Source organism: Melanotaenia boesemani, chromosome 8 (genome assembly GCF_017639745.1).
Source record: "Melanotaenia boesemani isolate fMelBoe1 chromosome 8, fMelBoe1.pri, whole genome shotgun sequence".
Lineage (NCBI taxonomy): Eukaryota > Metazoa > Chordata > Actinopteri > Atheriniformes > Melanotaeniidae > Melanotaenia > Melanotaenia boesemani.
The window spans coordinates 25607053-25624753 of record NC_055689.1 but is presented as its reverse complement, the minus strand read 5'-3'; the positions used below and the strand labels follow the sequence as shown (position 1 = coordinate 25624753).

The following is a 17701-nucleotide window of genomic DNA, read 5'->3' as shown; positions in this document are numbered from 1 at the left end:
CTTAATCTTTTTCAGCCTTGCCAAGCCTCTAATTTCTCATTTTTCACTGGATCAGGTTGGAAATGTCCATTTTCACGAAACTTAATAATAAGCAATTAAACAGATGCTGCTGAATGTTTTCCACTAACTTAACCGTTTAAAATTTCCTGAGTGACTGGCGAATCCTTTATTTCTGCTGGTTTTCACTTTCCAGTAAAAAATAACATTTATTTCACAGTAGTATTAAAATAGTTCTATCATACAATAAATAAATAAATAAATAAATAAATATGTGCATATGAAAACTAAAAATAATTTTAAAAATTCAAAAAATTTAATTGTATTATTATTATTATTGGTTGGAAATACTGATATATGTATTTGGATCTAGTTGGGGGTAAAATAGGTAAAATCTGGAAATGATTATTAATAGGGTCATAATTATGAGACACTTTCTCTTCATTACATGTTGTCTTCCATATTTTTATCCAAGAGGCAGGACCGTGATTGTAACAGTGGTAAATTATGTTGGGACGGTGTAGGTGCCATTTAAACCAGAAACAGGTAACTGCCATTTAACTTTGCGAGGGTCATATCGGGACTCTTGACATTTTATCAGATGTTCTTCCTGTCAAGCATTTCAGTACACTAGTATAACGAGTTTATTGTACTATAATCTCATCAGTTACAGAGCCCCGAGGACGCCGTACAGGGTTGTGGTCTCGCGCGTTGAAGTATTTCTACTGACATGCTGCTCATTCGCTCGCAGAGCTCAGAGTATTGACTCAGGAGTGGCGGTGGATCCAGGATTTCCACTTGTCAGTCCCCGATACCGACACCAAGTGCATCCCCTCAGTTAAGATGTCCAAGTTGGATCAGGTCCTCATCCTCGACCCTCCCTCAGACCTCAGATTTAAAGGTAGGTAGAAAGAAAACGTCTTGACGCGTTATAATATCTAGTGAGTGAAGGTGAAGTCTTACCTGACTGAAATGATTTCTCACTTCCCTTCAAGCGAATTTCGATGCTAGCTGGCTAGCTAGCATTCACCGCCATTTTAAGTTAGCCATGGAAAGGACGGGCCGCTCAAGCCCCGAACTGTGGTGACGTGGATAACCGGCGTGGCGTGCATCTAGACGGCCTGCCATTCATGACTACTTCACTGACAACGCCTCGTAATTCATTTTGAATACTCTGGATCCCCGAAACGGAGTTAAAACCAACATGTTATGCAGAACGTTTATTTGAGCTATTACATTCCCTACTATGCGGGTGCCACTGGTGTTAATAACGTTAAACTGTTCTTTCCAGAGTGGGTCAGCTCTGAAATCCCTAGTGGTCCATAGTCAGGTACTTAGAACAGAAATTAACTTTGTGGCCACACAAAATGTCTAAACTGACACACTTGACGCTGATACTTTTCCGTGTGAAGCTGGTAAAGTGACTGACAATCTAATGGCAAACTTAGCTAACTATCTGGAACGTTAACATAAAACATTTTTTGTAGCATTGCGCCAACGTTAGTTTCTTATGAACACATTGGCTATATGAGCTGATTTTAAACATATAACGTGTCCAGGATAACGGCCCAGATATGACAACACAGTCATACCAAACCAGAGAGGTTTCATTAGGTTGCCACTGATTGCTTTCTTGGTAGTGATAAGGTTCAATGATGTGTCAGTGAGCTGTTGGCTAACGATAGTCAGGCTAGCAAGCTACATTATTAGCTATTCTCTGTGTACAAATAGTTATTTTTAAATATGGCAGACCTATTAGCTGTGAAATATTATTTGAAACTCCTACACATAGCTTCACTTAGTACCATTTATGTGAATCCATCTGTTGCTGTTGTGAACAAGTGACCATAACAAGTGAACAAAGTGACAGTTTGCTGTGCTTTGCTTCTTTCAGTACAGTCCATAGCTCATAGTAATGTAAAATAATCTTAACATCCTTAATGTAATTCATTCTGACCTTGAATTATTTTCTGCTTTTCCAGCAGTTTCAGGTTTTTTGATTAATGGACTGCTGCTCTTAAGTGAATAATTTGTCAGCCTATGTCTTGTTGGTCTTTAAAAGAAGGAGTGGGTATCATAACAGTTTGCTTGGCAAATACATAATACACATAAGTGCAACTAAGGCTGTGTTTTTCTATTTATTTCACTATACTACTTATAATAGAGTTGGTGCTTGACATGTTTTTGTTAAGTGTCACAGATCACCTCCTTGCAGTTATCAGGTTCTCCTAATTTGTTTGACTTGAAAGTTGTCTACAGTGATTATCCCGAGTTATTTACTAGTAAATTCACAATGTCAATAGAAAAAGAAAGCCTTTGAAATGCACAATTAGTTGTATATCAGAAGTTAAGTGCCTTGAAATCAACAGATAATGCTGTTAAACCATAACAGAGGTAGAGTACTACATGAAAATTGTAACTTTTCTCTTAAGTTTCTTCCAGCTGTTTTCAGACAATCGAATGGGAATTTTTATGAGTTCTTCAAAATGATCTCTGTTAGCTTCAACAGTTTTGATCAGCCAGTTTTACTAATTGTTGCAGGCCTCATCGCGAGTAGCCTCAGGTGGTTGCCTGGCTTTGACACATTCCTTAAAAGGGGTAAAGTCTTCTTTCCGCTTGCTTGAATATAATAACTTCAAAGACGATGAGGCTACAAATCAACAAAATTTAAGTTAAACACAATTTGGGAAAGCCTGTGCAAAAAAAGGATTGAATTAAGAAACTGATTTAAAATATTATTTTGTTTGTGATGATACTCAATCCCCTTAGTCAGATTGTTGAAAAGCATCCAGTGCAGGTGTGTTTTGGTGCAATGGTCAGCTAAGTCAGGTTATTTTGGCCACATGAAGCTTTCTAAAATGAGGTCAAGAGTTAGACTCAACTACATACATGAATGTTTGTTCCTCAGCCAAGCCTTAAATTGATGCGGACAATTAATCACCTGGCACAGACATGGTTCATCATAATCTGATCATCATGGACCGCCATATTTTACCTGATTTTAAGAATTCCTGCTCTAATTCAACTTATTCTGATTACGATCAGTCACAGGGTTTACATTTCCCCCTCATCAAATTAACCTTTTGGTCTTTCTATACTGAAATGGATGAAAGGCTAAATTGCATTGCTGCGGCAACAATGATGTTTATACCAGCCATAATCAATTCATAAGCATTCCGTCATACTATCCTGTTTCACTGAGGCCAAAACTTGTCATCTAAGGAATGTGGAAGGAAAATGCTAATGCCAGGGTCTTAATGGCCAGGTCATGGCCTAAAATGAGTGAAACAAATCAGATTGCCAAACAGTTGCAAAAAATTAATATCTGGAGTAAGCTGAATTTACAAGCTTATTTTATACTCCGTAATGCTGCATCTGCTCCTTTACAAATCAATTTTATTTATTAATTTTGAGGGTTTTTCTTCCGTATTTCAGAAGGAGCACAAAAGAGAGTGATAATTCCTGCTCTGATGTTGAGAAGCAATATGAGGAGCGTGAAGATGGCCACAGCTTATTTTACTGTCACAGAGACCAGGCTAAATTGGTCTGTGTGTATGTGAGACCTGGTCTGTTTTGGAGCCTCTGTTGGGACTCCTTCAGCAAGCTAGAGGGGGCAGCCCTCCTTTCCATGGCTGGTATTTTTAGAACAGGGCAGGCCTGGGGGACCCTAACTCAGCATACATGCAACAAGATGAGAGAGATGGAGCTTGCACTGTTTGAGCAAAGGTGGCATCTCAGAGAGTTGGGCAATAGATGCAGGCTGTGTGGGTGTGCATCTAATGTGCACAACGGTTTTCTACTGTTGTATTTGTTTCAGAGCTTGAAAGGTAACCTCACAATTTCTACAAGACGGCTTAGAAATAGAACTTAGTCAACTTTAAATTCCATTATGTTGAAGCATTGACTGTCTGTGCCCTTATTTAGAGTGTAATAAAGAAAAGGGTTTAATAACTAAATTGAATCAGGGTTTTGCACTCCTTTTTATGAGTGGGTGTTTCTTGTTTGCTCCACTATGAAAAGACTCATGTTGGTGAAGTCAGCAAACACTATTGATGGTCTGAGACAACTTACAGACTTAAGTCTTTGTGCCTGTCATGCTCTTTTGATGTATACTACTAAATCACATTTACATACCATAATGTCTCGGGTACTGGAAATATCTTGCTGTTATTTAATGGAACGAAATGGTTTGTTTTGAGTTTTGCCTTTTGGGTGTTGATTTATGACAGCAGACAAAGATGAAGACAGTAGGCTTAAATTATATTACGTTAAACTAAGGAATGGCACTTTGTTGTCATACAATAACTAGTTCAGAAAACTGTTGCAGACATCGTTGCTACAGTAATTTGGCTTTGATATTTTATTATTTTATTTTAAAATAATTTCCTTTCCTTCAGCAGGTCACTCAAAATGTAGACATTGGAAGCACAGACTGCCAACTAATTGGAGTATTGTGTGTTAGACCATGTCTAGGAGGAGGTTTTTCAAGTTTATAGGAATGCTTTTGTTCCACACCTTTTGATAACAAGACCGTAGTCAACACTGTGACTATCTTGAGTTGGGTGGAGCCACTGTAGTCATGCATTACTTCTTATCTCTTTGCATGGAAAAAGACTTAATGTGGACTTTGTGATTTCCTTAGTTCCAACTAAGCTGTTAAACACAGACTCTAAAAAATACATTTGAACCTTTTTCATGTATTTATGTATAAAGATAATTGCTGAGCCAAAACATTGGTTTATCACCACCACATTCAGATTAATTGATTCAGATTTGAATTTACATGTTTTTTTTTGTTTTTTTTTATGAGAAATTAAGACTTCTTAAACTTTAGTGCTGATTGGATTAAGTCTTTAAGAACATAATTTGTAATTTGTGTAAGAATAATTGCTTTGAATTTTTAAGAAGTATTTTGCACACTTGAACCAGCAGCAGGTGCATCAACAATATATATATTTATTTGTCGTCTGTTCTTTTTAACAAGACTTTTAAGAATAAGAAAATGCTTAAAATAATGTCAGACATGGAGCATTTACAGTATAATTGTTTTTAATTCCCAATCAAACTTTTCTAAACTCAGATGGGGCATTAGATACTTTATTTATAACACAAATTATTGCTGATGAACCATTGTGGAGACAAAATGTCACTAAAACAGGTTGACAAAATACACAAGAGGAAATTAAAAAGAACAGACAAATAAATTAAAAGAAGATTAAATAAATAAATTACAAGTTGTATGGGCTGAGGTTGCCTACCACTGGATTAAAAACAACAAAGTTTGGTAAATCTAACAAAAAAAAGTACAGGTGTTTTGGTAAAAATGGGCTTAGTCGGTCTCTGACTTACATCCAGAATCTTGCAGCGTGCAGGGTAACTGCAGGTGGCATGCAATATAACAGGTGCAGGCCGATCATGGATGAGAATAGAATTTTTTTCTTTAAATATAGGTATTAAATAACCCTGTTGTATTTTGGATGTTTAAATAACAGTATTCCAAACTATGATACGCCAGAGTTTCCTTTCTTAGAGCTGGATTTGTGATTCAAAAACAGAGAACACGGTTTAAACCAGGGATCAAGGATGTTTTATTTTTGCAAAGCAGATATCTGGATAAAACATTTCACCGAAATAATATGACTCAGTACAATACGGTGCAAGTTATTTGAAATATGTTCAGTTCAGCTGATAATAAACCGCCTCCAAAGATCAGGACTGTTTTAAATATGGGCCACAGTTCAGGTCGCGGGTTACATATCAGCAGGTTGGGTCCAGATTTGGCTGGGAGAACACGTGGGTGATGGGTTGTTTGGTAATTAGCATAACAGGTGTATGAGGTGAGGGTTGAAAAAATTGAACCCGTGCAAGACTCTGCTCAAAGCTAGAGATTCAATTCATTCAGCTCTGTGGTGGGCCAGTTTAACATCATTCACAATGTCTTCTTGTTTTATTTAGCTGCATTTCCTGCTTTTCGTAACCAAGCATGTTTTCGTCTTTTATCTTTAAAGTTTTATCTTAAAAACTGGAGTCTCTTACTGGCGCGAGGGAGATGTAATAAACACATTAACTCTTGTTAAGAGCAAGATATCTGCCTTCTTTCATCCCAGTTACCCGTTTTTCCATACCTCCCTTTTTCTTTTCTCCCTTCGATGCGGCTTGGTTTGGTAAACCCTGATGTCTGTTCTGCAGTTTTTCTTCTTTATGTGATTTTTTTTTTTGGTTGATTTTGAATTCTGTTTTTTTATAAACTTGTTTAAATGTTAATTTTTGGAAGAAAACTTTTTTATTTACCAACAGATTCCATCACATGAAAAATAAATAGTCATCTGATCGGGAGACATTTCCAGAGTGATTTGTTTTTGTGACCTCCAAATCTGTGTCTCAAGATCAGCCACCATCAAACAGTCCTGTCATGTGCATTCAAAGGAAGAAAAACAGGGCAACCTGAAAACTAAGCAGAGCTCACTGTGGCTGGGGATGGGTTTTCTGGTTCCCCCACTGACATATAGTCACAACTGTACCGTCTCCAGATAGGTCCTGTTGACACAAGGGTCACTTTCTGCCATCCTTAACTTGAGCTGAACTAAAGAAGTAAGCAAGTTTGAATGTTTGTGGAGGGGGTAAAAGTGCACGTAGTTCGTGAAGCTCTGGGTTTTATAAAGTGAGACTGAATGCAGGGATTTCTGCAAGATGAAATGCTGACCATTGATTCTTTTATCCTGATTCTTTTTTCATTTTAAAAGCTAAAATCAGATTAGAAAATAAAATTGGATTAAACACCCTGCATTATTTCTCAGTAAATGATAAATTGGAGCATCCAGATTCTGAAAGATCTGGTGGAGATTTAAAGCTGATTTAGCACATTTTATCTTTAAAAAAAAAATCATCTAGCTACAGATTGTCTCATGAAGCCTAGGTTTACAGCAACAATCCAAAAGTGGTTCATTTCTCGTCTCCATATCCAAATTTGGAATTCCCTCATAGAAAAGAAAGGTCTTCAGCAGTTTCAAAATATCATGCAAATTCAGACATCACTCATAATGCAGTTTTCATGTCAGAAAACTATGCAACATGAGATGTGGTTTTTGTTCAAGCTCCCAGGCTAATTCCTCTGATTGAGTTTTGGGTACCATCGAGTTGACTTGTGTTTTTGGCAGGACTCGAGCGATCAAAGCTGGATGGTGCTGATCCTGGTTAAGGACCTAATTTGAAGCAAGCTCAGTCACAAGATGGAAAGACATTATACAACTATTGATCTCCTGATATATGATTTGACTAGGGAAGGACCTTCTTTTCCAATTTCATCATGGGACATGCATATGAAATTATCTGTCTGGAAGAAAACGTAATTGGTTCAGGCGGTTTGGCCTGTCACGTCTGAAGGCATGTGCAGGAAGAGTTTGACTTGGAGTTCCACGCCTGTTTGCACGTCTGCACTAAGCTTCAGATTTGTATATGGCAAAGCCTCATGTTAACTATGCACGCAATGTTAGAATATGTCAAGCAAATTGTATTCTTTGCTGTCATGCACCAGAAAACCTATACATATACTAGAACAAATTGTTTATAGCTTGATAAAATCCAGTATTAAGTCAGACTTTTTAATCATGTAACTCTAATTAGATTTCCCTCCTACATCTTTAAACTAATCTTTTTAAGGTTTTTTGGTCCTTGACCAAAGAAAAAAGGAATAAACAGTAGGCCGGTTGCTCTTCCAGTGAGGATGTTTTACTCTGGATTTCTGTATTTTTACTGTAAATATGAAGCAAATTGTACTTAACTTGAATATTGTCTATCTTTAGCTCTTTTTATGTAGCTGCAGATTATTTTAATTTTGATTTTATCATTGTCAGAGTGTAGGAAAGTGTACTTCAAAATGCAAAGCCAATAATGCTCTGGTGTATGTTGTCCTCTATCCACCAGGTCCTTTCACAGATGTAGTCACCACTAACCTCAAATTGAAGAACCCTTCTGACAGAAGAGTTTGCTTCAAAGTGAAAACAACAGCACCACGCAGGTACTGTGTACGGCCAAATAGCGGAGTCATTGATGCAGGAGCAACTGTCACCATTTCAGGTAAGACTTTTTAAACTTCAGTTTTATCAGATAAAATGTTAATACTGATTGAACTATTTGGAAGGAAACTGCAGAGGTGAAATTTAGTACAATAAAGCCAGATGCTAACGCTGTGGAAATGACCAGCATAATGAATGCGGATAAAACTGATGTGTCAGAGTTGTAGAGTCAGTAAACACTGATATTTCCTTTATAAAATATTGGAAGTGGGTACTGGCTTTAGACAGCTAGCAAATTAGTATTAATAAAACATTATTAACAAATATTAGTAAGAGCTATATCGCATTTGACTCAATCAAAACCAGAATTTGGGTCGGCTGTGGTGCAGATTCTCCTGAAACGTCTTTCCTCACTCAGTTGTCCACGTTGTTCTTCTGCTCATTGTCTTACTTTGGTATGCTGAATAGCAACAGGTCCATTTGAATGTGTTTGGTCCGAGCAGCTACCAGATAGGTAGTTACGATACTAAAATTTCAAATTTTGATACTGATACTAAGGATGAAGCTCAATACTATTTTCACTACTATAGAAGAGTAAAAAATATTTTTTATTTTTAATAAAAGTCAAAACACAACAAAAATAGCATAATCCAAACAATACAACAAAAATATATAAAAATACATTAACAGTGAAATAAATTATTTTAAAGCTCTATTAGTTTGTGCAGAGATAGTCTTCATACAGTCTCAACAGTGTTCTGTTTGCTCACTGTGGTGCAACAAAACCAGCCACTTGTTTGTACACCTATTTACATAAGTATCCTTTTCTTTGCAATACTTGAGCAGAGATCAACTAAGCAATAGAACAAACTAGTTAAGATGACTTAACTAAAAACATTTTTAAAATGGGTAGAGGCGACTGGTCCTTTTCGTGAACTAGCAGATGCCAAAGTTGCTCTTAAGAACGAAACATGTGCTAATTAATATCTAACTAGATGCTAAATTTTAGAATTGATTAGTATCTGACAATCAGATTTTTTTTTTTAATTAGTACCAATATTTGGGCTACATTTGATCATCTACAGAGGAGCATAGCTAGCATGACAACATGTACATGAGCAGAAGCACAAACTGTGAATTACCTACTATATGTATGTTTTAGACATGTGCAAGAGGATGTAACTACCTGACTCAGATGAGGGCGGTAATACATGTATTAATCATCATTTACTGACATTACCAATGACCCCCAGGGCTAACGGTCAGCTTGGTGTATAAGGGCCTAAAATAAGAGATATTTAGCCAACCTGAAGTTAGGTTTGTAAACTAAATATCAAACTCTCAATTTTGTCATGTTTATCACACATTTGCCAGAAGAAATGTGTGTGAAGTGATGGACTTTAGTGTTTTTACAGTTGATTAATCATTTTGGTTAATATTGAAGTTGCTGTTATTAAACATGGTTGCTCATTCGTTTTAGACACTTTGCTGTTCTGCAAACTCTCTGGGGTGTTCTCAGACATCTGATCTAGTTTTATATTTCTTGTTGGCCAAAGACCGTCTCTGCCATAGTCTTTCAAGCTGACCTGACCTTGACACCGCCTGGCAGGCAGTCAGTCAGTTTGGGTCATCAGGGAGGGGCAGAGGCCCCCTGAAAAAGATGCAATAAATTTATAATGCATGACAAAACAAGAGCAACATTGCAGAGGATAATGGAGGACGGTAATCGTTTTATCTCGATTATCTTGTTTTTCTAACGAGCGGAAACTAAAATCTGAATTGAACAAAATCATTTGATTTATCAGGCAGCCATAGCAGCTGGCAGAAAAGCCTCTTATTCACTGTGTAGTGGTCAGATTGTGTGGTCACTTCTCTTTTACCAAAGACAGATTCCTTTCCTGTATGTATTTGTTCTAGCGATACCTGTTGGTTGTTTTAAGTTGGTTTAATCAAATAGCACTTTCATAAAGAAAAGAATTATTAGAATCTCAGAGGAAAACCTCTCACCACCTTTCAAAGCAAAACAGACCCAATTCCTTTAAATCTATAAAAAATGGATGGCGTATCGCACTAAGTAAACAATTACATTGGCCATATTTGCTCATTAAATTAAATTAGGAAAGTGAATAACTTAGACAGTAGAGTGCAAAAAGAATCAGTTGCTGCCTTATTTGAAGCATTAGAAAAACTTTATTTGCTGAAGCGTACATGAATTTAATTTGAAATGTTTTTATCAATCAGTCCACTTGTTTACAAGGATCAGGCTTCGATCGTACTCTGTTTTTCCGTCTTTTTATAATAAGATTCGACGAAAGCAGACCGACAAGGATGAAGACCTTAAAGACCCGTACCTGTCCCGTTGGCCAAATTTAGCCGATTTAAAATCCATTAGGACTGTCTGCGAATTTTATACCTTCTGATTTGCTTTCGCTGCAACACCTGAGACCAAATACTAATGAACATGTTTACCGTAAAAACGTTGATCGTTTAACCCTTAGAATATGATAATCACAAAAATAAGAGTTTAAAATGAGCTATTTACCCACTTCAACCACTTCTTTCGGTTGAGTCATGATGGTAATGATCGAAAGTGACTACGTGAGAGATTAGATTTTCAGTCTTCACCTTTCAGGCAGTCGATATGTGCAAATGGTAGTGTGTACGCTCACTGGAAAAAGCAGTGTATGTCGCAGTGTGTGTGGTACTTCCAGTGTGCTTTGACTGTGTTTAAGTACAGATTTTATTCTGGTTCCTGTAATAATCTTACATTCTTAAAAATAAAAGAAAAGAGAAATCATTTAAAAGAAATTCTGCTGGAAGTAACTTTGTGTTCAGGAATTATTTGAGGTTAGTGGCTTGTTTTAATGTTACAATCCCATAATTAATGGTGATTCTTTTAATAAGCTGAATTTATGTGATTTCATTGAAAAGTATTATGTCCAGACAGGCTTCAGGCATTACCTGCATTTCAGCGGCTGAGCTGCTTCACATCTGACCATGAATATTACTCTGGCATCTTCTCTGCTTTTCAGGGTTTCAGAGTTTGATGAGATAGCTGTTTATTAAATAATGAGTGTATATTTTCATTGATAATTAGGTTATCGCCCATCTGTAAGAAATGAGAATTATACTGGAAATAGTTTAACTCTAAATACCAATGTTGGTCTTTAATATTGATTGTAAAGCACATTAAGTGGCTCTATGTCCACACTGTGGCTCTAGGTTGGCTCTACCTCATTACATATATTAGGAGTCACTGTTTCCAAAATGCCGGTGTTCAGATTTTGCATAAAGGTGCTCACATTCTCCTTTCAAGTTTACTTTTCTAGATCTCCAGTTTGCAGAATAAACAGCTTCTTTCTGGCACTTAACTGTATGCTGTGGTTATAAATAATGCCCCAGATCTGAGCATTATGGACTCAGTCTGAGGCTCCATAAAGAGATGGATAGTAAGACCGCCTGGAAGCAGGAATGTCTCTATTTTTAAAGGCACTTTGAACTAACTATGTTAATAGTGATTTAGCTGTCCGTGCAAGTGCGTGTTTGAAATAAGTTGATTCAGGGTTTTTTTTTTGTTTTTTGTTTTACATCCAAAGATAAAATCTGTTCATGATTTTTTTTCTATCACAACTTTATTTTTCAGTGCCCGATACATTTGTTTGCTGTAATAAATGTGAAGGTGTTAAGATTTATTTTTGCAGACATTTTAATATTCTTTATCTTCCTTTTTCTTCACAGTTATGCTACAACCCTTTGAGTATGATCCTAATGAGAAAAGTAAGCACAAATTCATGGTGCAAACTATTTTTGCTCCACCAAATGTTTCAGACATGGATTCCTTGGTAAGTCATTTTCTTATAATTTCTATTTAGTTCAGTAAAATGTTGAATATGTTTTTCCACTGCAAGCTCGTTTGAGCGACTTGTAACCCATTTAATCCTATGGTAGTAGGTTACACCAGTTGAACGGATTTATTTTCTGATTAGAAAAGGAAACAAACCCAAAAAGAACATTTAAATGACACAGTTTACTATAAGGGAGAAATAACACGGGTTCAGGTTTTAATAGTCTCATGACTCTGAAGTGAATTGTGGCCTCTCTTAGCTCGCATTTCTTTTGGCTGGAAAACGGAGAAAATCTCAACTTGATCACACTTATTCTGTATTTCCCTCATCTTATTACTTGACTTTTTTTTTTTTTTTTAACTCTACTTCCACATATCAGGGACGCCTACCATCAAGCATCGATGCATTACGTCCATTTGAATCCAGCCTTAGTGAAGTCTTGTTGTGGTTAGGACCAAACATATGCCTCTTGTAATAAAACATAAATGCTAATCATATTATCCACTTTCTTAACAGGATATCCCAATTACTTTTCCTTGTAAAAGCCTCTATTTTGTTAGTCGTTTATATTTATATATTTTTATGTTTACAGCTAAATCCAGGATCAGTTCATCAAGCAGAATTTATGTCATTCTCTGGGTAGCTTAGGCACAGCTCTGCTATAGACTCCGTTAGGCTATAAAAACTGTACATGTCAAAAAGGATGGTGTGGTCAACATAGGCTAAAAAAAAATTCACTTTTAAATTAATCCAAATTGTAATTTAGTTTTCATTATACATTATAAGCAAACGTGAAATAATTTCAGATTTTTTTTCTCCAGTTGTCCACCAGAGGGCAGCAAAGGCTTTGTTCGACCTTGTATTTATGTATTTATGAGCTGGCTTGCTTATCACACATGCCACAGTTCAGGAAGTGTTGGGAAACAAAGGTCCGACTAGTCCTGATATGCAGTATTGAGTTTATATTGTTTATTAAATATATTAATAATTGATAAATATCTTTTATTACATTATTTGGAGCTCTATTTAAATTCATAATCCAAACAATGCATTTAAAATGATGGAATAACATCAAACCTGTTATTGTTGGAAGTGAAATGGTGCTTTTTTTTTCCTTATAATGTCTTTAGGTTCAAGGCTGCTCTGTCTGTGAATAGTATGAGGTGGTGTGGTAAATGTGTATCCATGTGTGCATTTGAGTGTATATGTGTGTTTGTGTGGAAAAAATCCAGCTGCTAGCAGTTTTCCTTGATGAGTAACATGCCCGTTTTTTCATTTCCACCAGTGGAGAGATGCAAATCCTGATGATCTCATGGATTCCAAACTGAGATGCGTCTTTGAGCTGCCTTCTGAAAATGATAAAGTGGTAAGAAGTGCTTAGAAAACAATGTATAATGTGAAGTTTGTTTTGCTTTCTGTGTATCTGTGTATTTGTGTGTGCTCTGCTTGAGGAAAAACTGGCCAAAGCATAGAAAACATAGCCAGTCAGGTTTGTCTTAAATTTGTATTAAAATTGTTTCAGTCTGGAGGAAAAAACAGAAACTTCCTTAAAGACAGATGTTAATATATATATATATATATATATATATATATATATATATGATGGCAATGACAAAAACTTTTAATGTGTTACATGGAAATATTTTATTAATGGATGCATTAATCATTAAACATGCATCTGACTGTGACTGCATGCCTTTGGGTTTAACTTCACCCATTTTCTTGGCATCATCTGCTGTGAAACTTCTTTAAAGGTGAGGAAACTTGAAGACGTGAAATAAACAGTTGAATTAATATTGATTAGGAGGCAGATGTTACTCATTGTGGTGATTTGAACAAGTCAGATTCATAAATACACCCATTTTCCCATGAGGGGAGAAGCTGGCTCTGCTTATCGCCCTTGTATTAGACTATTACCATTTCCATGACAACACTTTCACCATAGCTTGAAAATGATGAAGTTTTGCAAATATTTTCCAGGCACATATCAGTGCTGTGCAAAGATGTAAAGATGCGCTATAGCGATGGGTTCCAGTATATAGAACTAACTTTATTGAACGATGCCTCTGAGCAGCGGGAGCCTGTACAAATGGGTAGAGGCGGCTGGTCCTTTACATAAGCAGTGCCTCTGGACAGCTCAGGACGCCCCAGTTCAGGTGAAAAAGGCCAACGAGTCGGCCAGATTTAGCTTAATAAGCATCTACAGTGTGGACGTGCGGGCTGCTGAGTCAGTCTGCTCTCTGCTTTGGCACGTATAGCATGCATGTGATGTGTAATATGTTAGTATGTCACTTTGTAGGATGGAAATGTTTCCATAAAATATACAAGGAGAAAAAGCTAAACTAGCAGCAGCACGTTGACGGACTTTATTATCCGTGAAATGTGGCAAGCTGCCTTTTTTTTTTTTTTTTTTTTTTTTCTCCATTCTCACTTAAATTTAGTTTTTGCAAAATTGTTGCACAGCCACTCAAGATTCAGACAGATTTAAAAAGGTGTGAATTTCTTCAGCAAACCTTTTCTGTTTGAAAATGTATTAAAAGTGCTCTCTGATGCAGTGGGAACTAAAGAGGTCTTGGCTTGCACATACATGTTGGAGCATCTTTACACTTCTAATATATTTAGTATCATTCTGACCAAAATACCTTAATAGGCTTCTCTGTATACTAAATGGTTAAGTTGTTGCTATGGTAATATATTCTGCTCCTTTACTGATCACCAGCTTTCATCCACAGTATGGTCGTAGTTCCATAACGCAGCCCTTATGTCCCCATGTCGTCATGTTGTCTGTCCCACATTACAAAGCCACATCAAATGTGACTTTCTGGTCTCTTTGATCCGGTACCATCGGCCTCAGACAAGGCTGCCTTTCTTTGCCACAACCTCGCATCCAGGGGCTGGTTTTCCCCACTTTTTTTGTGCTCCAGCCCAGCTGGATTTCACCTCAGTGACACTCTTCTTCCCTTTGTTGGGCAGAATGACTTGGAGGCGACCAGAGCGGCTCCGGTGATGAACTCCGTGAAGGCTGAGCCGACGCTGGCCGCGGTGCCTGTTGCTCCCACAGTGGACGATACAGAGATGAAAAAAGTGCTGGAGAAGTGCAAGAGGTTGCAAGTTGAGATCAACAAGCTGACTGAGGAGAACCGGCAATTAAAGGTTAGACATGCTGACGGGTCATGTTCTTAATAGAATGACAGAAATGTAAAACAAATTATGATGTTTAGTGGATGCAAGTACAGATGCTTTTGCCTCATTTCTTCTTTTTTTTCTCTTTTTGCAGGAAGATGGAATTAGAATGAGAAAGATGCCCCGCTCAGACCACATGACATCAAACTCAACTAACCTCCTCGGCCGAGAAACCAGCGCCGCCTTCTTGCCCTCCCTCCTCGTCGTCATAGCAGCCATCTTCATGGGATTTTTCTTAGGGAAGTTCATCTTGTAGACTGGGAGATGCATGCTGGGCGTATACCCCGCTCTGGCTCTAAAATTTAAAACAAAAAAGATAAAACAATAAAACAATAACAACAAAAAAAAAGACCTGCAAAAACCAAGAAGTCTTTCTGTTGACTTTACCATATCATTGGTAGTGTGGCCTCCAGTGAACACATCTGTACACCATCATTCGAAAGCGCCGCCTTTTTACAGTTTCACACAGTTAGTGCACACAGAGTTAAGTAAAGGAAGGCGAAACAAAAAAAAACAACCCCCCCCACCCTTTTTTTTCCCCCTCTTCTCTAATGGCTGGACACACAGATAACACAGGTTTAATGGTTGGGACAATGAAATGTGTAAACAATCGGGCAACATGGACGATGCGTGTGCTGTGAAAAATGGGTGAAATGCAGTCAGTTTTTCTTTCTCTGTTTTAATAGGAATTGAATGGAATGTTAGATGTCTTGTAAATGTTATTTTAAAAACTTTTAAAAACAAAAAAAGGACAGAACTTCCATTTAACAAGACCTTATTACCTGTTGCTGGATGATTGCCTCTGAAGTAAATCTGTTTGGAATTTCTACTTCTTGTGTTGGAATGTTCAGGTCCAGCTGGGGATATAGGTGCCTCCTTCTTGTACATTTGTCCTGTCCTTTTTCTCACAACACCAGTGGAGACTTAATTATTATTATTATTATTATTATTATTATTACACAACACATGTTCCTTCTGAAGCTAATGACTGAAATGAGGTTTCCATTCTTTAAAAATCTTGTTCCATGGTATTCATTGAAAAAAAAAATAAAAATGAAAAAAGTGGTTTTCATAGCCGTCTTTTCCTGTGTCTCCTTGATTGACGCACATTAAGTTGTTCATAATTAAACAGCACCAGTCTTTTTTTTTTTTTTTTTTTTTTAATCTAAAACTAAAGCAGTCTTTGGATGAGATGTGAACGCTTTATTCCTTATGAGCTGGACTGAATCTGTCTTAAACCAAGATGGATACTGGGATTCTGTTTGATTAGTTTAAACTTGCAGCGAAAGGGTGCCGTGTCTATTTCTTTACGGTTGTCATTTCAAGGAATTTTAAGCTTTATTTTTTTGGGTTTTGAAGGGTCAAACGTACTTTGCTCATTTCATCCTGATGATGATTAGAATACAAAATTTTCTTTATGAGATTTTCCACAAAACTGAAACCTTCAATCATTGAATCAAACCGTGATGTTGGGTGATTCATGTGTCAATTCATGCTGGACAAAGCATCATGGGAAAAGACCCTGCTGTGAGTGGAGCCGCATGTAGTTCTTTACATGAAATACTGCCACAGTTGGCTTAAACTTATTCACGTGGTAATCAGTCAGTGCATGAATGTCAAACATTAATTATACCAAGCACACACTTGTATGGCAACTAGATACTCTGACCTCATCGTACCGTATGCCAAGTTTTCCAGCTCCTTGGACAACATGAATACTTATTGGACAAAAACATTTTAAAGGGATGTGTGTTCCAAAGGGATTTATTACCTGAATTAAAGTTTACGTGATCATCATTAGCTTTGAAATGGTACAATACACTGGCCACTTTATTAGGCCCATTAGTTAAATTGCTTGTTAACATAAATAATCAGCCAGTCACACAGTGGCAAGTTGATGCATTTAGGTATGTAGACATGATCAAGATGATCTGAAGTTCAAATCGAGCATCAGAATGGACTGGTCTGAATATTTCAGAAACTGTTGATCCACTGGGATCTTCATGCATCATAAACCCTCCAGTGAGTGACATTTGTTCCAAAAAGAGGCAAATACTGTTTTAAAAGCAGAGAGTGGTCAAACTGAGTAAGTGTTGTCTTTGTCTTTCTATCAACTGCTTCCAGCCGAAGTGTGCAAAATACCATCTGAACACATGACTTGACCATGAAACAGATGAGCTGCAGCAGCAGAAGGCTGCACCTGGTGCCCCTACTGTTGGCGATGAACAAGCAACTGAGGCTATAATTCCCAGAGGTTCACCAGTATATGTAAACAATCTTCAGTGACATTTTATCCAGTTATACCCATCATCCCTCTGCACATGATACAGTCATCGACTGTTCCTCCGCCTTAATAATGAAAACTATGGAAGGCATCCAGCCTGTTTTTGAAGTTAAGATTTACCTAAGGTGGTGCTAAATGCAGTGAAATCTACATACATGTTGTTTTTAAATGTTTTCAAATCCATCCGATCTTTCGAATCTTTCAATGGCTCAAGCAGTTGAAACTGAACCAGTTCCATCCTACAAGTAATTAGGTTTTACCATTGATCAGAATCTGTTGCTCAAAACACACATCAGAACCGTGTGTCCAGCCTGAAAATCATGTTGGGTTTAGTTTCTTAGAGACAAATCCAACCTTCAATTGCTTGGAATCAGTAT

At 37.1% G+C, this 17701-nt stretch overlaps 1 protein-coding gene across 1 annotated transcript; it reads left to right on the top strand.

Annotated features, from left to right (window-relative positions):
- Nucleotides 1-586: 586 nt before the first annotated feature.
- On the top strand, nt 587-16105 carry vapal (VAMP (vesicle-associated membrane protein)-associated protein A, like). Its single transcript, XM_041993132.1, has 6 exons — nt 587-898; nt 7921-8073; nt 11751-11854; nt 13143-13223; nt 14831-15010; nt 15135-16105. The coding sequence occupies exons 1-6, from the start codon at nt 841-843 to the stop codon at nt 15294-15296; spliced, it is 738 nt and encodes a 245-aa protein (XP_041849066.1). The 5' UTR covers nt 587-840; the 3' UTR covers nt 15297-16105.
- The last annotated feature ends 1596 nt before the right edge of the window (nt 16106-17701 follow it).